Raw genomic sequence first — 23,473 nt, forward strand, 5'->3', positions numbered from 1 at the left:
CCATCCTTGATGTTTCTCACAATGATTTTGTGCTGTATGTTTCGTTGAAACAGATAGTCCAGCCATCAATGCCACCCGGGCGGAAGCGCAACGGTTGGTGGTATAGCGTTGGCTAAGCATGGATATATGTTCAAACAAACGGCGATCTGCGTAGGATTATTCGTGGAGTGCTAAGTATCTCTAAGCTGGGGTGCATAATTTTCCGACATCAATACACTCCGAGAGGACAACTGAATAATATAGTAGTTGTGGCCCGCAAAGAAGTTGTGTCTAACTGTGTGGGTATAATTCTGCAAGGTACCTCTGCTCTGTACCTCTCGCTCCCAGACCGTGGGACTGTCAGAGGGTAGCGGACCTATCTTTCTGCTGCGCCTCGAGGTGTTGTTGGGGGCATAACTCACAGTTACCCCTGAGTGGCGTCAAGAAGAGCTGGATGTGGAGCAAAGAGTGCTATGAATAGTTTCGACGACTCTCGAGGTATAGTCGAAAACCCGAGGTATGCCCAGAAGTGCAATCGTTAGTCGAAACATAGTAGTCAAAACTAATCAGTGATAATCCACAGCAGCTGAAGCTCGCTAAAAGGACTCTTGCAGAACCCCGCTAGAGATCCGGTGTCACTACTGGCAAACGACCAGTAACACCCCCATATGCAGGTGCCCCCCGAATCACCAGCCATACGAAGCCGAGGCCAGTTGCTGTGTCGCGGTATTGTGGACAGTACAACGTGATCCCATAGTGTGTTGGTACAAAGCTCTGCTAGGAATTCTGGAGAAGTTGAGATGAGCTGCTTCCATGCTTTGTGCTTTGTGAACTACAGCGAGTATCACGAAGCTCCCGAGACATTTTCATTTGGTGGAAGTTGCGGTTTGATTTGCCAACTTGAGTTGGGCAATGCCTGGAATGTGTGATATTTCTGGCGTCTTCAAGTTAATAGACTGAGAGACTGAGAGGTCTGAAACAGAGGAAGAAACCTTAGATCAGCGTCCAGGACTCCCGTCCATGTTGAGGTTTTCACACCTATGACTCGCTGGACTCTTGACTACTGTAGCTCCTCACAGTGACAGGTCCACATCATAACGCCTCGTGGAAGGCACGGGTCGCACGCCAACGCGGGAGCGGGAAGCTACTGGATCGAGTGCTGAAACTGAAATATATATGTTTGAAAGGTCCATCTCATCATTCGGTTGTCCATTGTACGCGCTGCATGTCGCCTCTTTGTGATTGTACCGCTGCCTGTGTGTAGAGTCGTAGACGTCCCATCGGGTCGGCAACAATGGGTCTGTCTGTGGATGAGCATTGATGAAGTACTTGGACAGACCAGAGGAAGTCATGAATGAAGGTGGAGGCTGGCTGCGCGAGCTGCCTTAGATACCGAACTTTTCGGATCTAATTCGGAATCCATTGGCGTCTATAGTACTGGCGTGGGACTACTATGGTACAGGGGTAAAGCTTCCGCCAAGAATTCTGGTAATTTCTATAAGGTGCCCGAAAAATAAGTTGAAAACAACCCCTTCTAGCTAATGACGTTAAAATGACCTATCGCTACTTTTTAGACGATTTTTAGTGTGTATTTCGACCTTTTTAAAGTAACGAGTATTATAGATTTATAGATCTTAGTACCTACGCCTAAGTAACCCCGAAAAGAGCTTACCCGGGACGACCGATTAAGGGTATAGACTCTTTATTTCGACGCTAATTTCACACGAGTATAGATATACCTCTAAATAGGCTTTACTTACGATTAAGTTACCTTTACGATATCTTATTATCTTACTCCCTAAAAGAAAGCGAAATACGGCCGCTAAATCCTCCTTAATATACCTTAAAGAAAGCGCCTTATCGAGTAGCTAACTACCTCTCGCTAAAATAGAGAAATACCTTAGGTTAAGATACCTTCTATTCTAGGCTAGGATTACGGCGAAAAGGCTATCTAAACAGCCTTTAAAAAGGAGGGCTTTCGGCGATATTTATCTCGAAAGAAACCCCCTCTTTGTTACGAGCAGCGTCGGCCTCGGCGTCGTAATACTCCTGGGACTAAAGGTCCTAGGATTAGGCGAGGTTACGGGAATTAAGTAGTTCCCGGGACCGCCGTCTAATAGGTTAATTTAGTTAAAGTTAGTAATATTTATATTAGCGGATAGGCCCCGGTTTAGGGTACCGTCACGTAATAATAGAAGTTCGACAAGTTCGCTAGGCAAACTTATTAAACTAGCTAGGAGTTTAACGAGTTCGACTAGCGAACCTATTAAACTTAAGGAAAGGAAGTTCTATATAATAATTGTAATTTTCTTAGATAGGAGCTTCGTACTTAACTTATTATAGTAATAGTATATTATCTATTTGACTTACTCTTATTATAACGAATAGATCTCTAAATCTATAAGTAATAATCTTGTGCCTACTTCTTAATATACTAACCTTATAATAACCCTAGTCTACCCCGAGTAGAACTAAATCGTTACACTCTTTCGGCCGAAAACGTAGCCTAAAGGCTTACCTAGACTAAGGAATATAAGAACTAGTCGAACGAGTAATAGAATAGTATTCTTTAGAGCGACGAAACCTAGGCTTAACCTAGTAAATATATAAAGACTTAGATTACTCGAAGAGTCGATAAAGCTTATTATAGGGATTATATAACCGATTATTACTAAAGAAAGATAGAATAGATATTTTAGAGTAGTATATCTAGTAAATATAGACGCTATTAAGGACTCTTTTAGAAGAAGAATTAGAAGACTATAAATAAGGGTAGCTATTTTAATATTATTATTCTAATTATTAATAAAATACTCTAAGCCTATCCCGAGCTTTAATTTTAGTAAGATAATACTAAATAGCACGCTTCTAAGTTTATATTAGAGATATTTAAAAGAGCTAGAATTAAGGTAATAAAATAGCCGGTAAATAGTCTAGATTTAAACCTAATTAAGATAGTATAGGAATAGATAAAGGATTATATTTAAGAACGCTACCTAAAGGTTTATTCGTCTTATAAAAACCTTAGGAATACCGTTCTAGAAGCCTAGAATTTAATTATATACAACTAAATAAAGAGCCTAATTTAGGGAATAAGGGATCGATATAAGGTAGTAATTACTACTTAAGGCTATAGTATAAAATATTAAGAAAATACAAGATATAAGTATAAAGCGGTATTAGATCTATATAATTCTAGTAAAAAATAACTTAGCGTAGCTATTACGCCGGTGACAAAGTATATAGTCCTAGAGCGGGATTAGGATTTGGAGAGTAATTTCTATAAATAGTTAGGCCGGTAATTGCGAAAATAAAGCTATTCCCAACTTTAAAAGAGTAATAGAGTATATATTAAGAGAGTATACCTTCTAAGATAGAAATAATTAATATATAATTAATATAAAAAAGTATGGTTTTATTAGTTTAGTTACTTATTTATTATTTTCCAATTTTATTACCTCTATCTAAGCTATATATTTTCCGACGACAAGATAGCGACGGCGAGGTAGCGACGACGAGGTTAAAGGTCCTTAAAACCCCTTAAAACCCCCTTAGAACACTCGACAGGCTAGCCCCTGTAGTGGTAATCCCATAGCGCGCAAAACAACGAAAAAACTATAGGATTATAAGACTATATTCAGCATAATCCCACTATACGTGGGATTGGTGCAAAACGCCTCTAATATTGAATATTTCAAAGGCTAGGTTGGCTGGACGTGCAGTTGTGAACACGTGAGGAATTGAAGAACAGCAGACGTCGTTCGGCGGATCATTTCCAGATGAAAGTCTCTGGGGTTGGAGTTGCAGTTGTCGAACCGAAAGGGGGAGCGCAGGGTGTACGGTGATGAGGCAGAAACTGCAAGGCGCCAAGGCAGTTGTTTGGAAAAAGCAAACTTCACCTCGCCCATCCATCTCCAACACCCATCCACCTATCCAGTTTCAGGAAACATCTTCCAGTCTTCGAAACCTCCCGACGCCCGAACCAGCACATCCTGCAACGTCTTCGGCCGATGGACTGCCCATGCCACACCTGTCGTTCAAGATGTCGTGCACCTACTCGCTATTGCGGACGAATCAAGACGCTGAAGAGCCAAGACAATTCAAAACATCCCAAGCCACAATGGTGACAGCGGTCTTCCATTCGCGTTGCTGTATATTTCGCAAAAGGATCCATATGAGGAACTGCATGCAATATCCCGCTATGACCTGAGTATTCGTCAAAACTCGACTCGAAAGGAGGAAGTGATAGACTGCAAGAAACGGCGGACCTACCCTAGCTGCCGTACAATAGCGACGGAATTCATTTTAGTATCCCGGTGCCATCGGGCTTGTGACACCACACCAGAAATCTTATCAGCTGCAGTGTCCGTGAGGAAGCGCCATCCCTCTGGGACCAGGAACTGCGAAATGGGAATTTGAATGAAGATAGGAAACGCTTTGGCGATCTGAGATTAAGAGGCACCAGGTATGGATCAGTGCTATTGAAGCGACCAGCAGTGCATTTCGTTTGTACTACTGTCATAGAAACCACGCAGACTAAAGGTTGACCTGCAAAATCTACACTCGACACCGCAGCGGCGGAATCGCGAATCGCCAAATCTAGCAGAAGGCATGTGGCAGACGGCACGGTAACCTTACCGGCATGGTTGACAATAGGACATCCCGGCTCTGCTGTTGTTTGGCGGAATCGCTTGTGTAGGCATAGACGCAAAGAATCGATGCCATGCGAGCCCCGGGTTGACGGATTCGAAGGAAGTTCTGGTGTGACCGAAAGGGTTCTGCATTTCGCCTCGAAACCGTGTACCTCATAGACGACAGGTTACCTCTATCACTACAGTTTCTGGGAGTCCAGTCATGTCGCGAGAATCATCTTCACGTGCATGTCGCCGTTCATGCCCATGCCACCGGGCTCTGATAAATAACATGTTTGACAAGTACTGATTTCACTCCATTGAGACTACTAGCGGGGACTGGCGCAACTTTGGCTCACCTCTCATAGACGGAAATGCTCACGAGTTACACAATAGAAACACGTGTGAGGAATCGTGACTTGTCGATTTGCTGAAATGCAACCAACTCAAACATGTACTTGGTCATCATCATCGGAATTGCATTCTCGTATTGTCACTTATCAAGCCTCTTCGAGGGAATGCTTTGGGAACATTTATTTGGCTCCAACGGGTGCTGATCTATTCGTCCTACCGCCCTTTCTTGGTCGTCCCGACAATTCAAGACAGATGATACAAGATCATGCAGATCCCCGACTCTACTGCTGAATCTGACGTTGTGGCAGGAGTTACTACCTCGACCCAAGATTCAGCAGTATAGCCGTTGACTCTCCCGGATGTGATTCGACAACAATGTACGAGACTCGCGGAAAGCTGCACGCCACGCCTGTTAAAACGGTGCGCGGTTGATAAGCAAGACACTCTTGGGGTCGATTGGCATTATGTTGACAATAATCACAGCAGTGCCCCAGAGAAAGGTACCTGACTAGGGCGAGGGACGTTGCATATTTTCTGTGATACAGGCCAAACTCGACACCTTTGACGAGGATTATCATACTACGGAACCAGTATGAATGCATCCGGAGTGCTGCACGAAGCCACGGGCATTGGAAGTTGTAAGTCAGGTTTCCCGCATCTATTTACAAGGCCGGAAAACGGTCTGTCGGGACCAAAATAGTATGCCGGCAAAATTTGACACGAGGTTGTGGTGTCCCAAAAGTTGGGGAGCCCAAGATTTCGACCACAATGATCAGAAGTGACACAACTACAACATTTACTCTTATTATCACTGAGCGACTTTGTCGAAAATATGGACATTCATCTATTCCAGAGGACTTACCAGTAAGTAACTGTTCAGCGGTTCCGACTGGTTTCTCATTTGGCTAAATGATGGTGAGAGCAGGTAGCCATTTTTTTCCTCCTCTACAGACTATAGGGTGCAGAGTAAATCTAATACCGAGTTCTCAACGTGATTAAGTACACGTCGTTGATTTGGATATTCTCCGCGAACATGTGCTGCATCGTTCGAGCAGCTATACAAACCAGCAGGACTCGAAAGTCGTGCTATTTTTGTGGATTCCCGCTACTATTTGTCATCTCACAAGCTTATTTCGGTTGTTCCTGGATCTCCTTAATATGGCACCCGTTCTTTTACCATCTTCATCAACTTATCAAATTCTCATAATCCTGCCATTTTACAACTATGTCCACTTGTTTGGAGGCTAGTCGAGGCCGGCGTTGCTGCTAAGTGACGCCAACGCTTATTTTTCCCATTTTGTTGGCTTTCTGCAGTCTGCACGATTCAAGCTCGTATTATCTTATTGGTCTGCTCACTATAGCCCAATTATGGCTTGTTCACTTGGGAATTTCCCTTCCAGAAGTCTGATTATGGCACTCGGATTTAATTCTTGAATGTAGCTGCCGTGAAGCGTATGTCTCATCTCCTATCACTTCAAAATCGCTTCCTTTATGACTATTTACACAAGATGAGGGTTTAAGCCTTCGGTCTTTCAATTTTTTCAATTTTTAGCTGGACTTGATACCAAAAATTGGAACCAGAACGCCTCATACGTAGTGGAAGTGCTAGTAGTGGTCATGAACATGAATGAGGCCGGGGGCTTGAACAGGGAGAAATTGCTAGGTATGTTCAGCAGTAGTGTATTCTGACCGCTTCCCGATGTCTACCCATAATCGAACTTGCGAAAAAGCTACTATACACTATATCCAGCCCTGCGAACTTCAGTACACTGGCAGCGTATCTTTTCAATCTTACTGGGTTGGCGGCTCAAAGATGGCTCCTCTTCTCGTATGATTTAAAGTATCTATCTTTTTTTGTGGGCATGAAATTAACTTGTCTCAATGATTGCTGATTGACTTTTTACAGGGTTTATTGCCGCGCTGGGCATATAAAACGCATTCGGATTATGATCTTGTTTACAGACCCACCAAACAACTCTCAGTCGACTAGTTTAGGGTTACCCAAATTCATGAATAATGAAGCATCAAAGTCATCGATATTCATAACAGTATTACCTGACTACAACTCCAAACAGGTTTATATTTGCCTTACTGTTTTTCGAACGATCTGGCCTCATTGCTAGAATGAGGGGTAACGTCGGTCCGCTTCCATATGTCATTTCAAGACTCGGTTATGCTAAAATATAGACAACCAGATATCGAGCACTACCTTGGCACCCGAACCCGATCACAACTGTCAGGTCGAATAGCGTTGACCCTAGCCGAAGTACCGACCCCGATCTATCCGTTTTGGCGTTGGATGTCAAAAATGCCCGAGGACGGTCTGTTTTCCAAGCCTCTATGCGTCGATCAATTCAACAAGGCACAAGGCCGTGGAGATATCTGAACCAGACCACCGGCCGCGGTATCTGCCGTAGGCGGGAGATCGTGATTGGTGCGTATTCCATTCGAGTTAATTGGTCAACGTATTCGTTTTTATTCTTACGATACTTGGGTAGGTTTATTATGAGTGCCGCGCGCCCTGAATTTTGGTGAGTAAAGCGAGTTATCGAGAATTAGCACCACAACAAGACTAATAATCTAAATTTCGAGTTAGCTATACTGTAGACTCGGTGTTAAAGTATAATTGTTATTGAGTTTAGAGCTTTTAGTCTAACCCCGAATTAATTATCAATTTAAAAAGGTAAGCTGTGCCGGCCGGTTTTAGTGTTCCGCCGCCTTAAAAACCAGGTTCAGAAGATGTCTGCGGCACTCATGATAAACCTACCCAAGTACTTCAAGTCGGCGAACTTGTGCCATCTTTGCCAAGTCATATAGGATGGCCGAGTCACCCGGGTGCTCTCAGCATTCTTAACTTTCTAGTACCCGCTCGACAGACGGTGGGGAAACGCTGACAGATTTGCTTTTCTGTCTTGTCAGTGTCAACGATCGACTGATAAGTATATCGCCACCGCGATTTGGGATTTCCCCGTACCCGTCGCCTTTTCCAAGACCCTTCACTGACATTCAGACAGCTCCCGAGCTCCCGCTTACCAACGGATCAATACCTGGGGTACCGTCTTACCCGTCAGACAATGATTTGTGTACTTGCAAACCATGCATATGCCAACTTTCATGCCTCCAGCACTCTGGGCCTCAAGACACAATTGCATACCGGCTGGCACCGTTCAGGAATCCGCTCTCGACCTGTGTCGTGGCAAGTGCCGCCGTCGATGTTGACTAGAGCACGCTCTTGAGGTTCGCGTTGCTTAATGCACTTGTGAGAGCTATTGGATGTGTCTTGTGACCTTGGTTTTTGTGCTCGTGGAAAGAGCGCAGGGATGTGTTTTGAGGGGATGATTTGTTGTTATGACTGATGCCTGAATGTGTTTTTAAATGGTTGGCTGGTGAGGTTTGTTTTTATTTCTGTGGTGGAGGTGATGGTTTGAAGTGTTCTTCACAGAAGCAGCTGATTTAGCCCAGCGATTCTAGTGATCGAGACAACCCCAATCGCACCGGTCTGAGAGTACAAACAAGAACTTTTGTTTGATGATTAAAATGGGCTATTGTATCAAGTTCAAAGATCCTTTGCGAGACCTGGAATTCATGTAGCAGATTTTCAAGTGAAAAAAGCTATCTCGGCACTGAAATTCCAGTGTCCGTTGCGCGTATACGTTCCAAAATCAACATGTCTATACAATAGTAGGTAGCCTGATCTTACAATCGATACCATTATCTCCATTAGAAAGAATAATTTGGATAACCAGAGTCCCATATGTGTTCAAGTACATTTGGAACGGAGTGGAATATCATCCGTGCATTGTATACTATTTCATGAATATGATTTTATTGTATTACAAGATCAGTTCTAGGGGCCAGATCTATTGCGAAGATAAATTCTGGTTTCCGATGGCGTAATTCAACGGTGGAGAGACACGAAGTTGTTGACTAAAGTCCGGCGTTTTAATAGTGTTTAGAGGTGACGGGGTTTTACAGTAATAGTTCTTTCTACTTTTTTCTTTACTCAATTACCTTAGTCATTTGCATTATAATATACGGCCCATAAACCAGACATGTTGCACAACGATCTAGGTTCTGGTGCCGAAATCTAGAGGAAGGGAGATGAGAGGTTAGTAGACCAACTCCGGTCGGTTGTCGAGCTCAGAATAGACAGGGTTGGAGGGGGTTGAAAATCAGGCGTATGCTGAATTTGATTCTTCAGAAGACGTCTCTGAAATCTGTGCCTTTGTATGTGATAATTGAGGGGGGGCGTCGCGGATCGGGTTTCTCAATCTAACGGGCACTCAAATTCTCGGGTTTGGTTGTTGTAATTTGTTGACACAGTTTACGATTCTACCTAGGAAGGAAATACACCTCTATTTCAAAAGAAAACTTAACTAGGATATGAAAACACTAATGATTAAAACCAGAATCAAAAAGAGAGAGCAAAACTGGTTCATGTGCTCGCAGAATTGTATTTAGTGTCTCACAACATTCTACTCTTTCCTATAAGTCTACTGAACGTCTTATTGATTAATAGGAATTAAGTGGGATTCTTTTCTAAAAGGCGCTGATTTTCTGATTTTTCACGGTCTCTATTCTAAAAATTCGCTTTCTTACTTTACTGCGGTAGGCGTTAAGAAGATCAAATCCTGTATATTTTCTTGTCTCTTGTTCTTAATGTCAGGTTTTTTAGTAGTACGGTGACGAAAGATAGTTTGTGGCTAGTAATTCACAAGTTCCTTTTCCTTCTCTGAATTCGAGACAATACTTCTCTCACAGGTAAAGGTAGAAAAGATCGAGCTCCCTTTGACATTCTATTCTCTTAAGAAGAATAAAAATATCAAGGAAGTTTGTCTCATCTCGAAGCATCATAATTAAAACGCCAGGCTCAAGAGGTTTGCCTAGGCTGCTTTTGCTAGATCAAATATTGTAGGCCACTTTTGTGCAGTTTGCTGGTCGTTTCTTCTTGGGATTTCACATGTTCCCAATTCAATCGTGTAGTAAAAAATGGAATCAATGATTTCCTGGGGTGAGTCACTTACCATAATCGCTTTACCAGGTAAATTATCCGAGGCACATTCCTGGCTTATATTTGGATTCGTATTTATACGTAGCGGACTGATTCGATTGCCAACACTCAAGTTCGGCTCTAGTCAGGTAAATACGATTACACGGAACTTTCTTGATGACTGGAAAAGAAATTGCCAAGTGCATGCTGCACAGTCACAACTCATACATACCACGTGAAAAATATCTCAGACTTGCCATCTCATCTGCTGTCTAGATTCCTAGCTCTAAATTTCGTCGTGAAGCTATAAACCCTGTGGTGGGTTGCTGTATTTGATACATTTATAACCTCACAGCAAAACTATAAGGCCTTGCATAGCAATGTCTACAATATTAAGTCTACCCGACTTGCCTAAGTCAAGAAGAAAAGTGAACCTCTTCTCTCATATGTCACTCCTCTATATCATTCTTGAAGTGATGCCGCTTGCTTCCAATTACCGGATTAGAGGAATAACTGAAACTCCCCTATCACGGTGGAAACATCTCTTTCAACTGCCATCCCGTGCATTCCATCTCACCATCTTCTCAAGCTCTCACTCAACAACGAAACGTCAACTACAAACCTCGTGTCTGTCTACTTTATTTCAAATTATCATTTACTATTTGAACCCTCACGTTGCAGAATATGTCACGACCGCTTTTCAATATACTAGCATTCTCACATCAAACGAATATAAATAAGAACTTTCAAAAGCTGGAGGTTGAACGGATTTTGTAGTTCTTAGTATGTGTGATATGTGTCCTTTATTTGTGTTTGGTTTTATAATAATGACTTTTTGATTGTTAAGAAACGCAGCTTCGTTCTAAGTAGCCGATCGAATGACCAATGTGTAATTTTTCTGATCGTCACAGGGACTACACTTCTGTTTGATTTGTAAATTAATAAAAATGTATCAAGTAAACAACCTACCAAGCCTACCATTCTCAATACCTCCATAGACACACCAGCACATAGAATCTTATCTACCTCATTCTTCGTAAAAACTCTCAAAGCATCTAGTGCCTTTCCTCTCATACCATTAAATCAGGCGTTCTATCTCAGCAAGGCATGCTCCCAGTTCTCGTCTCAACCCTTCTGCTCAGCTACGTTTCATCTTGCAATAAGATGTCATATAACTTGCCTTGAAAGTGGGACGTATGGGGTAGTAGTGTAGGAGAAGAGATTGTAACTTATCATTTAAAACATCATTCAAACCAGAAGGGTATCCTCAAAACTTAAACTAAAGTAGACTGTAAAACCTGACGAAATCCCACAACAATATCATAACCAAAATCCCTCTTCAAGAAACCAACATTCAAAACAGAAAATGAATCCACAATCATACAATCACCCACACAAAAATCCATTCATATCAACATATCCCCAATAAGAAAAACAAAAACCCAAACCCCATATTTCCATACCCGTACCCATTCAATTTGCAATCCCAATTTCCACCCCTCATGCCCTACGGCTTTTCTCTAAAATTCATTCTTGATTCTTCATTCCTCATAATCGTTACGTCGTTCGTTATTTGTCGTTCATCATATATCGTTATTCATATCCCCTTCATTCCTCATTATCACAAACGAATTCCCCCTCGCTTCTCATACCAAATTCTCTCAGATTAGACGTTTTCTCAGAACCGATTAACAGCAAACCTCTTCTTATTACTCTTCCGCGCTTTATACCCCTGTGTATTCGGCGGGATCCAGATATCGCTCTCCTCCTCCGTCGTGGCGCCGCCCCCAATGCCCATATCCTGCGGTTCTTCTTTCGGCGGTTGGCGGAAATTGATGCTGTTCGTTATACTCTCTTTGGTTGTTTTTGGCGCGTTGGATGTGACTGTGTGGTTAGATGCGGTCGAGTGAGTAGACGCGAGCGAGTGAGTAGATGCGACCGTGTGATTTGACCTGATAGTCTCACTGCTCGCTTGACTATTAATCTCAGGTCTCGCTGTCGCTATCATGTGTGCTTTTCTAATGGTGTAATCGAAATGCGACGTCGGTGGGCTGGGATCGCGTTTTGGAAGCTGATGATGGGGTGTCTTGGAGGGAATTTTGGGTAATTCGGTTTTAGGAGGTTCGAAAATTGAAGGGTAGACGATCTTCTCTTTGCTTGCCGCTGGACTAGGAGTTTTTCCAAGAGGGTTTGATCGTTCTTCATTCGGACTCTGTTGTACCATTTCTGGAAGGACTGTTGATTTGACCTCGGCGAAGAACCCCTTTTTGACGGGCTCTATTGGTCTTTCGGTCCGACTGCCTGTGTCGTCCTCAGCTTGGCGAGGCTTGTTGACTTGATGCATGTAAGAGTGTCGTATACCTTCTTTAGGTGCTGTAGAAGCGGGTTGTTCGATCATAGACGCTGGACGATCCCTTAATACTTGTGCCTTGCGAATTTCTTCACGTTGTACATGTTTGATGTCTTCTTCACCACTAGATCCCCGAGGTCGTCCCATGATTCCTTGCGAATTTTGGTTTAATTGGGAATCTCGTCTGGTTGGCAGCTCGCTTTCTACATTCGTAGATCTCCGAATATCTGGCTGTGGCAATATGTGCGTGTTCCTTTTGACTTCGGGTTGTGGCGCTACGTATGTGTTTCTTAGGACTTCTGGCTGGGGCGGCACGTATGTGTTCCTTGAATTCTCTATTTGCGGTGATACATGTGTATGCCTTGGAGACTCTGGTTGTGGTGATGCGTGCGTGCTTCTTGGAACTTCTTGTTGCGAGGATGCATGTACACTTCTGAGACCTTCTGGCTGCGGCGATGCGTAACTGTATCTTGGAGACTCTGATTGTGACAAAATTTGTACGTGTCTTGGCATTTCTGGTTGTGGCGATACATATATCTGTCTTTGAATCTCTGGCTGCGGTGACACACGGGTATTTCTTGGAACTTCTGGTTGTGACGATACCTGTACCCGTCTTGGATTTTCTGGTTGTTGGGATACATGTGCATGTATCGGAGACTCTGGTTGTGACGATACGTGCGAGTTTCTTTGGATCTCCGGCTGCGAGGATACTTGTGCGTGTCTTGGGTTTTCTGGTTGCGGCGATACATAGGTGTGTCTCGGAGCCTCTGGCTGTGGTGACATGCGAGTGTTTCTGAGAATCTCTGGTTGAGACGATATATGCGTATTCCTTAAAACCTCTGGTTGTGGCGATCCCTGTCTGCTTCCCAACACCTCTTGTTGTAGCGATGAGTGTATACTTCTTGATATCTCTTGTTGTGGCGCTACAGGTTTCGGTGACATGATTCTTTCTCGCGGGGAAGTAACAGAATCTTGACTAGGGGTAGCCTCACGACGTTCAACCTTTGGTGATTGTGGTGGTGTTGCCTGCGGCACAATATAGCTTTTGAAATTTTGCCAGGTACCGACACTGTGATATATTAGCTTTAGCGACCATCACTCATTGGGATACTTACTTCTCGCTGCTGAAAGATTCCAGATCCAAGCTCCCAAGATTCTCCTCGACAGCCTTGAGCTCATTGTCGATAAAATTCTCAAGCTCATGAGCATTCCCTTCAAACCCCCCATAGCTACTCCATTTTCGACCCGCGCTCTTGCCACAGACGTCAAGCATTTTGATTCCACGGATTGCCTTTGCAAGTTCATTATATTTCTGGCCGTTGAAGGGAGCCTCTGGCTTTGGCCAAATTCCAATTTTATGAGATCCTTTCATCAAAGAACCGAGAAGCATAGCGTCGCACGCAAATCGCATGTTATCATCCATTCCTACTTCGCAGTGCGTCGTACCGTCCATATATTTGGTGATGAGTTTATGGATTACGGAAATCACTGTGTTGATCGCGGTTTGACGGCCCTGCTTGATTGCATCTATAGCAGTTAGTATGATCTCAGTGTGCCCCGAACGAATATAAACTTACCAACAATACCACCAGGTAAATGAATTTCCTGTGCATTGTCGACAAATTTCTCGTCACACTCTCGTTGACTAATATTCGCCATGTCCTTGAACTCCTCAGGTCGCCCGAACACAAAAGATACAAAAAGCCATGACAAAACATCTTCCGTGTAAGAAGCCGGCAACCCTTCCCTCTTCGAATGATCAATCCATGTGTCGGCAAAGAACTCGACTGACGCTAACATTCCAAAATCGTTCACCATTATGGCAAGCTTACGAAGAAGATCTAATGAGACTTGACGCGGCACCTCTCGAGTTTTACCATGAATGATTTGGAGCAGAATGATCAAGGTATCCGGATCCACCGTCATTGGAATTGTGACATGACCAGTGGATTTCAGTGTTCTTCCTTCGCGGGTCTCACTACTCAAGAGCTTTTCGAAATGTTCACTTGCAAGCATCATGTGGCGGGACGAAACAACACAATGTACTTCTTGCTGGACTGTTATAGTCTTTTTTGGCCGTGAACGTTTTACCGAAACCTTGACTGGGTTCTTAACCGGATCCTCAATCGGGTTGATTAGGCCATGCTCTTTCTGTTGACGTTTGAGAGATGCCCAGAATGAGGCAGGCGGACTGGCTGATCGATCACGTCTCGACGACTCATCGGAGCCTCGACGCGCTCGAGGTGGAGGGGGATATAATGGGCTATCGTCACCTACTGGTGGGTCGGGCGCGAAGAAAAATTCGTTCTCGTCGATATCGATCTCCTCTGAGCCCGGCGGCGCATTTCCATCAACCCCTCCATTTCTGTCCTCAAAAGATGTGCTAGCCTTGCCGACTGTCGAAGAGCTTCCACTGCGGCTAGAGGAGTCTGAGGAGAACGATGATGACCTGCTTGAAGATGGCGAGTCGATTTCCTGTTGGACATTTCGAATAAGTTTGAGTGTTACATCGCCTCTCTTGGGCATGAACACAAGGACATCTGGCTCCATGACTGCGAAAATCAAAGCAAACTCGAAAACAGCAAACGCTCACTCAACAACCTGCGCTTGACATTAGTTTGTGATAAACAATCTCTCTGAAGAACACAAACCTAGCAAAACTCCAGCGCAAAAATAACATGAGAACCAAAAAAAGAAAATTAAAGGAAGAAAGTGGAAAGGCGCCGGCGAGGTTGGAAAATATTCATCGTGACTGCACGGTCGCGGCCCATTTCACCAGAAATAAATTGTGCATGAGTGCGGTGATGTGTTGTCGCGAAAACAAGCCAATAGGGTAAATGTCACGATTGTGCTGCTTCTCTTTCCGCACAACTGAGACGCAGTGGCAGGACGCTCCGACAGGCTTCCGTGCAGAGGTTGGACCGCATTGCATGTTGGGCTGCAGCCGGGTTGTCACGTGAAAATAACGGATTCCGAACCCCGTACCTGGAACTGTAATATCACGTGATTGTTCGATATCAGAGGTATTATCGTTCCTGATTGGGCTTTGGATATCGTTCGGAAGGTAGCCGGGAGACGAGTCTGGAATGGCTTTTTGAGGCCCGAAATCTGATTACCCGTGGAGTTGGCTGAGTCCAGGATTATGTTGAAAAGTTCTCTCCCCCTTAATTAGTCAGCATTGCCGCTCCAGGATGGAATCTGGAATCTTCCTACTCTCACCCATCAAGTATCTCTTACTTCCATTCTATAGCTCACCAACCCTCTGCCATGCGCAGGTCTACAACATCATGCATGTGCTTCACGAGGCGGTTGGAAGCGTTGAAATGTGGTTCGCCTGGGGGGACCATAAATGTACACCACCCACAGCCCATCATGACAACCTCTCCAGTTCATCAGATGCCGTTACAGCTGCTCATTGATCTCTCTCCTACAATATCAAAACCAGAATGGGGACACGTAAATCCATGGCCGACACTTTTATACAGACGTCTGAACAACGAGGTGCACTCTTGAGGAAATCTTATCGAGCGACATATTTACAGGTATGTGGATCTAAGCCGAAAAGTGAGTTATCACGCGAAATACTTCCAGCAAGATCGAGGAGAAGAGATATATGTGTGTGGCAATGTGTATTATCAAAGCACTTGAACTCTAACATCTCCCACCCAAAGCCCCCAATAATATCTTTGTGTACACATATGGAGATTAGATCAGAATCTACATCTCAGGGAATCACTTCCAGCACCAGCCCTGGTTATTTCCCTGGGTGCAATCGCACCCACCCGAAATGCCGCTGGTATTGCAGCATTTGGTGCCAGGCACATTAGTGCCGCAAGGGCAGCCGTATTTTCTAGCTTTCAAGCAAGCTCTCTCCTCGATTACCTGCGCCAGAATGTGAGTAAGCAAATCTATATTTCATGGTCATTGCATTTCTGTCTTACCGAGTTTGCTTCATTGGGACTGCTGGGAGGAGCAGCTGCCGCGAGGGCAAGCATCATAGAAAATGCGAGACCGAGGAACTTCATGTTTGGTAGGCGAGAGTGGCGGATGTGATTGAGAAGGACGATAGTGGTGTCTTTTGGGATGCTGTGTTGAGAAGAGGTGGCTGGGTGAGTTTGAAACAGTGAAACCGAAGATTTCTGGTGTATTCACAATGGTTTGTGAAGAAGAGTTGGCTGTTTTAAGTTTTAAACCTTTGGATTAATACCAGCCAAGGTTTGCAAACCCCTCATTCCTTTTTGAGGATAAAAACTGATAATCGTGAAAGAAAGGCTTCGCATTGGCTTGGCTGGCGATAAAGCCAACAATGCTAACATTACTTAACCTAGTAGCCACGAGCCAGCCAATGGTAATACAATTGTAGGATGGAACTGTGGGAATCATTTCCTTCTGGTGATGACACGAAGAGACGATGAATAGAAAGGGAAATTTCCGATGAGTGTCTGTACTCGGTGAAGTCAAATGTGTGTTCTCTCCGCTTCTGCCAAGGTACTAGGTAGTGTTATAGGGCACACCTTTGTTGAGGCTTGGGTCGTTGTTTAACTAGCGAAGATACCTTAAGTGTAGATCTATATTACTATTCCTACTTAGAACGCCTCTCTTCGAGACGGTTTTCTACTACTCTTAGCACTTAATGCCTATAGAGACTATATAGTTGTATTAGTCAAATACCCCTGATTATGGATCAAATTAACCTTGACGTTGATTAAGTAAAGCGAAGAGAATACACATTTAACTTCACCGAGTACAGCCTGTGATATACTGGACCGGATGTACATTAGTCAAACATTGGCTTTCACTTAACAAACCCACTTTTGCTTGTACAGAGTCAGGGAAGCTAGCTCAGCCAAGTAACTAAAGTCTTGCCACAGTAGTAATGATGCTTGTTATCATTTCTTTTTTGTTTCGTTAGGTCGGTAAGATTGGCGTCTAGACAGAATCGAAAAATGGAGATTTATAGTTATTACAATTACTTTACGCTTGAACATTCCTCGGTGGCGCTAACAGCTCGTCTAGCTCAGTGACTAGGTATGTCACGACGAAGCTACCTTAGCCAAGAAATTGAAGCCATGCTCTAGTAGTGACGATACTTGTTGTCATTTCTCTTTTGTTTCGTTGGGTCGGTAAGATTTACAGTTGTTACAAACGCCCTGCGCTTGAAGCCTTGAACATCCCCTCGGTGGCGCTAATAGCTCGCCTAGCTCCGTGACAATATCACGACAAGGGCTTAACTGCAGATTTTGTAGAGCTGGTCTGTGGGGAACTTATGCTTAAATCTACCTGGCACGCGGTGTACAGAAAAGTCCGGATTTTTCAAATCCGTAATTTGTGGTATAACTCAACCACAAAAAAATCACAAAAATAAGTAAAAAGAACCAGAATAGTCTGGGAGCACACTAGTATCGTGGAAATTAATTTGGAGCCTATAGGTCCTACCGTTGTTAAGGCATCTCAATCGCAGCGAGTTTGTAAAATCCGGACTTTTCTGTCCACCGCGTGCCTCGTAAACCCATTTGCAAGTACCTCGAGTGGGGACGATCATTGACCTTGCCTTGCCGGGCTGTGCGACAGGACTGTCAGGCCACAATGGTCGGCGTGGGTACTTTTAACACGGAAGCACCGTTCAAAAGCCCACGAGTAGCATAGGAGCAATCTAATAATATCGAAAATAGCGTTACGCAGACGATGGAGACTCGATTCGAAGTTTCGGTCGAAAACCGAGATCGGCGAACTCGGTGAAACAATACAACGAAAAGTAAATTCTACCTTGGTGTTCAGGACTCGGGAAGCACAGCATAGTGATAGAGTTACTGCATTATTATATCCTTTTGTGTGAATAGTTCATCTTCGATTCCTCAAAATCTCAGACTCTGCAATTCGATTAGGTGCATCGCTTCGCTTTTAATACTATTCATGTATTGAGAACCGGTCTTTAGATATAAGTCTAATCTTTATATATGTCACAAAATAACACAGAAGTACTTTCTCAGATAGTAAGATAGGTTAATCATATAGTATTTGTAAACTTGTCATAGACATGACGCGCTGGTACACAGTTGTTGCAGTCTTATCATAGTTTCACAGATCAAAAGTACCAGATATTTTATCAAAATTGTGTTGTGAAAGTTTGTTTGTGTATAAAAGGGTGTAGAGAAGTGAATACAATTGTCAGCACACAACAAGAAGCCTATCAGGACCTTTCCAACCCAACCCTCTCCCCTGGACTTTTCCACCAATATGCTACTCCCCAAAAACTCTGACCACTTTGTATAAGGTTATGGCAGGTCGAAACCTGACCATCAGAGAATCATAAATCAAGTCAAGCCAATGCCAACCAAACCTTGCACTCCGTCCTACCACCATTTCTCTGCATAAGCACTCCAAGCGTCACCCAGCTCATCATACTGTCGCAACATGATGCTCACTTGATCTCAAGACTAAGGTATTGAGCCGGGACATCAGCGAGGACTGTAACGTTTGCGATGTTTGCATTCCTATAAACACAATAGGTTAGAACTTAGTAAATAGTGGAATGGATAGAATATCTCGGAATGTTGGTCTTGCTTACTATAAGAGTGTTAGTACAAGTACAACAGAAACTGCCAGCGCAAAAGATTTAACATACCAGTTCTAGAGCGGCTACCTCGTCCAAGCTCGAAACATCAAGCTTTGTTCCATCGGGAAGAACCATGGTGTCTGCCCTTACACAAGAACTCTCCGCCTCCGACCGCTTTTTGGGAGAAGAAGAGAAATAGTAATTGCCTGAGCGATAATTCTTATTCTTCCCTGTGTCGTCCTTGAAACACCAGTCTGTTGGACCAACCATGCCGACGGAATGTAGGAGACCTTTGCACTCTTTGGTCGAGTAACCTGTAAGATCGAGCCTCCATCCTTTGGGGATCGCTCTGAACCCGACGCTGTTGGCACCAGCGCCATCATAGTAACAACAGGCGCCGGGGTTAACACCCGTACAGACCATGGCAACGTAATGGTTTTCACAAGCTTTGTCTTCCAAGTACATCCAAATATCGATTGCGGAGACGGCGGATGCTGCAGCGGCTACGCCGAAGATGACTTGAGAGAACTTCATGATGAAAGTGAATAAACAGTCTGAGAGGTTGACAATTCAGGGGAAAATATCAAACAAAAGTAGAAGACAGTTGGGTTTACTGAGGATGAAGAGTCATGGATGTTTGGTGCGAGCCAGACCTTCTTATAGAAAGATGATCAACGCACAATACCTAGCGGCATTAAGTGTTGGTGCTGTCGCTCAAGAGAGGGCTACCATCCTTACTTCTCAGATCCTCGGCATCATTTCCTTTGATTTTCAGATTTATGCCTCGCAAAATTACTGCTCGGCTCGACTCTTTTTAGCTTTTCGATAAGATGGCTGGATTTCTGCGAGTACAGGGTGATAATGCGCAGTCTTAGCAGCTCTACGCTGAAGGCCAAGCGGGTCTATCCGACTGCTCATCAACGGCGCCGGAACTTGGGTCAGGGTGATGAGCAGAACCCCATAAGAGCTGCTGTTAATGTGAGGGGACTACCCTGTATGAATTATCGACCAAGGTCAATAATTACGAGTACGTGTTATGAGCTTCTAGAGTTCTCGTAGTAGTTGGTTTGGTCACTCGGCCTCGAAATCACTTCCCTACCTCCTGTACTTGCAATTTAGCATGCTGATCGTCGTCTCCAATGTATAATCGAGGGCGAGTTATTGCAAACGGAGTTTGTCAGACTCTTGATATATGTCTGACTTTCCAAATACCGACTTAATCTCAACTTCAGAATGACCTACCCTATTGACCAACACTTCTTCTCTTCTATGGTAATATAAACCGTATCATACATTTTGATTAAGTAACTCGTATATTATAACTCGAGTATATGGGGTCTATGGCCATTCTGACGTCCATGCATGATTGTTGTGGTGATGCGTATTGTATATTTTTTATAGGAGTCAACGGCTGATATTGGCTCTCGGAGTTACTCGTATTTGTCGTATTTGTCTCATTTTCGGCAGTAGATCTCGTGCTGAGTTTGAAATGGATAATAACCCCTCAACTTGGCGCTAAATGTAGTTAGAGTAGTACGAGTGTTCTAGCTTGTGTACGCAAAGCCCGTTATAAGCACTCCGCTATCTAACGAATCATAATCAGCAAGGTATCTCAATTTCAGACCGCTCGTGGTGTCTCCTTGGCACTGGGCGAGATCTACAGTCACTCTGCACAATACATACTCACTCAATATACTCATATCTATTGGTGCTGAAATGATACCGAGGTTCGACTATTTTCCAACCCTTTTTCGCTATGCTTCTTCCACGACGGTGATATTTGTTCAGTACCTTTACATGGCAGCAAAAATAATCTGAGAATCTAAGAAATCGCTAAGAGTTTGACTGCTTTGGCGAGTTGTTATAATCGTATATAATTTTGGTGTTCTCAACACTCGCTTATTTGCGCCTATCACGAATTGTATTGGCCTCGATAATTGTTAGTTTAAATCCATATAGGCAATTCCCAATATAGCTAGTATCACTCAACTGTGATGCTACTACAGATACTGAATGGGAGCTTCCTTCCCATCTACTTACCTTAATTATCACCATACTACAATACTACAATAGCTTATTACCGAGCAACGTGATATCTAGTATACCGACAATATCTTGTGACACAACTTCACCGAGTGACTGAAGAGTTTATCGGTGGCTACAAACCCAAAACTGCAGAGTGGCATTGCTTGCTCGAGAACATAGGAGACAATAATATCAATTCCGCTATAGAAATGCGGCACTTGGAGATCTCCCGAGGACGCCTTCTCTAGAGGCACAAACCCCACAGACTTGACAGCGGCTCGAGCCGAATATGACTGTAACCTTGAAAGACACATTAGTGAGAGCGTATCTCAGCGTATACAATTATAAAGCGTTTAGTCCCAATTGAGTAGTAGATTGGAAGAAGCAAGGTACTTAGTCATTTGCTACCGCCGCACTGATATATCGTCAAGGAAAATGCGGCATTTCCATAGGGGAGTTAACATTAGTTAGCCGGCTCGTCGGGAACTCATGTCGTCTTTCTCGTTTACGGCTTTACGAGTATCCATTCTTTGTGATCTTCATGAGCAGATCACCTTCACGGTGAAGCTCTTGGCAGCAAAATTACGATTCCTGCCCTCGGCGGTTCTAATCCACGGCGGTTTGTTCGCATTATTCCATTTCTGATCTTCATGAGCACATTACGTTCGTGGTCAACTTCTTGGCCGCGAAAAATGTGATTGTTGTTCTCGGTCACTTGGTACGCCCTGTGCTCGACGCGCCTTGCCAAGATGTTGTGCCACTTTCCACTTTCGTAGGTCTGGCAGTTTTCGAAATTGATACCTTGATAGGTATATCGATGCTCAACTACCAGTTCGTTACTGTCCATCCTTAACACTTGGCGCCCACGAGGTTGAAGTATAAGCACCTACGATGAAAAGCTTCAATTCAAGGCCTAAGGTATCCAGAGTAGAGACCCATAGTTAGAGTATAGACATCTATAAGAAGATCTCTCAACTCCGCCCATGAATTTTGGTCTCTTCATCTCATCATTCTGAGTTCTATTTCATTGCTAAATCGACACTTCTCAAGATCTTTATCCAATCAACCTCCATCATGAAGTTCTCCCAGATCATTTTTGGAGCAGTGGCAGCAAACATCGCTACGGTCTCTGCAGTTGACGTATATTTCTGGGTCGACTCAGATACCTGTCACGGCGGTACCTACCTCAAATGCGGCGGCTTGAATCCGAATACATGCTGTAGCGTGACAAGTTCCTATGCGGGAGCCTATAGCGTCAGCTATCTAGGTATTCCGACAGATTGGTATCTTGTGCTTGGAACATATAGAGCCAGGTCGTGCAAAACACTTCAGGGCGCTGTCGCCGTCGATCACACAACCAATCATTGCTTCAAGGCGCTTGCGGGCAAACGAGATTTCTTGTCCGGCGATTATCGTTTCGATAACAAGAAGAGAGATTCCCTCGACGCGCCCACCACGAGTGACGAATCTAAGAAGGAGTGTCAGAGCCCGGACATCTTGGGACTTGCAGATGGCACTGAGTTCGGCCTTGCTGGCTTGGATGAAGAAACTTTGATTGAGCTGGTATGATTGATTCCCTCGTCCACTACATTTCTGTACCGATACTGACATATTCTCATAGTAAGAATCACTACCGCCTTCAGATTTTCTTCTTCTTCTAATTGATAAGTTCGAGGCTAATTTTTGAATAGGGCCACATTCGCACAGAATGCTACGGAGATCTCGCAGCTCCCTGCCCATCTTCAACAGCTTTCTCTGACGATCTAAGCGCCACATTACGAGTTTGTCGAGGAATCGTGGCTCGGTACTGGGATGAGAAATGGTCGTGGTCTGGCTGGTATTTCCCTCGTTTTTTTACAGGGCTATGAGTCGGGATTTCAGGGTGGCCGCTAGGCAGTTGTTGAGCAGGAAAATGGAGATTTTTGTTACATATGGGCGGGCGGGTTTGATCTTGAGTGATCTGTTGAATTCTGTTTCGAACGCTGGGTCAGCCAAGACCATTTATTATCCCATCAAGTGCGGTTCCGCACCCCTATGGGGCAGAATAGTGATACACCCAATAGAATTAATTATTGGCATTGACCTAGCGACCCATTCAGATATCCTGCAGGCACGTGATGGCGTCCCCAAGAAGACTGCGAACGATTTTGTCTCAAAAATTAATCTTGGAAGACTACGATTTGAGCTGTAGGAGGATTACGAATCCGACGATTTCGAATCCATTCTCCCCTCCGCAGCTGGTTTCCCAGGCCGGTTGATCAGACGTTCTTGAGATATGCTCCCGAGAATTGGCTAGGGTTTCGTTGAAAGACTTCGTAAAAAGATGCGCAACTTTTGGGGAGGTTCGACAATTTGATTACTGGCTGAGGAAAAACATGTAGGATGGAAAGGAATCGTGATAAGGTGAGAGGAGGACGAGGCACGCCAGTCAAACATGAATAATTGAAAATGAATCCACCTGAAAATTACACTTGATCAAGCCACCTGTAACCACAACGAAGAATTTTCAAGTCAAAGCCACAGTCACAAGGGAATGAAAGTAAGTTCGTCTCAGAAGAAAATTATAAGATTATCATCTAATCATATCA

General features: G+C 44.0%; 5 protein-coding genes across 5 annotated transcripts; 1 reads left to right on the top strand and 4 right to left on the bottom strand.

The window, feature by feature from the left end:
* Positions 1-11,632: 11,632 nt before the first annotated feature.
* Positions 11,633-14,854, bottom strand: GLAREA_09752 (uncharacterized protein; the record flags this gene model as incomplete). Its single annotated transcript, XM_008086348.1, has 3 exons — positions 11,633-13,373; positions 13,420-13,831; positions 13,882-14,854. 3 exons carry the CDS (start codon positions 14,852-14,854, stop codon positions 11,633-11,635), a joined length of 3,126 nt encoding a protein of 1,041 aa, XP_008084539.1.
* Positions 14,855-15,256: 402 nt separating this feature from the next.
* GLAREA_09753 (uncharacterized protein) lies at positions 15,257-15,675 on the bottom strand (the record flags this gene model as incomplete). Its single annotated transcript, XM_008086349.1, has 2 exons — positions 15,257-15,467; positions 15,560-15,675. 2 exons carry the CDS (start codon positions 15,673-15,675, stop codon positions 15,257-15,259), a joined length of 327 nt encoding a protein of 108 aa, XP_008084540.1.
* Positions 15,676-16,036: 361 nt separating this feature from the next.
* On the bottom strand, positions 16,037-16,329 carry GLAREA_09754 (uncharacterized protein; the record flags this gene model as incomplete). Its single annotated transcript, XM_008086350.1, has 2 exons — positions 16,037-16,186; positions 16,246-16,329. 2 exons carry the CDS (start codon positions 16,327-16,329, stop codon positions 16,037-16,039), a joined length of 234 nt encoding a protein of 77 aa, XP_008084541.1.
* A 2,433-nt stretch (positions 16,330-18,762) lies between these two features.
* On the bottom strand, positions 18,763-19,394 carry GLAREA_09755 (uncharacterized protein; the record flags this gene model as incomplete). The annotated part of the gene is made up of 2 exons (XM_008086351.1): positions 18,763-18,798; positions 18,930-19,394. 2 exons carry the CDS (start codon positions 19,392-19,394, stop codon positions 18,763-18,765), a joined length of 501 nt encoding a protein of 166 aa, XP_008084542.1.
* Positions 19,395-21,959: 2,565 nt separating this feature from the next.
* Positions 21,960-22,753, top strand: GLAREA_09756 (uncharacterized protein; the record flags this gene model as incomplete). The annotated part of the gene is made up of 2 exons (XM_008086352.1): positions 21,960-22,448; positions 22,577-22,753. 2 exons carry the CDS (start codon positions 21,960-21,962, stop codon positions 22,751-22,753), a joined length of 666 nt encoding a protein of 221 aa, XP_008084543.1.
* Between the last annotated feature and the right edge of the window lie 720 nt (positions 22,754-23,473).

This window comes from Glarea lozoyensis (assembly GCF_000409485.1).
Source record: "Glarea lozoyensis ATCC 20868 chromosome Unknown GLAREA4, whole genome shotgun sequence".
In the NCBI taxonomy this organism is placed as follows: domain Eukaryota; kingdom Fungi; phylum Ascomycota; class Leotiomycetes; order Helotiales; family Helotiaceae; genus Glarea; species Glarea lozoyensis.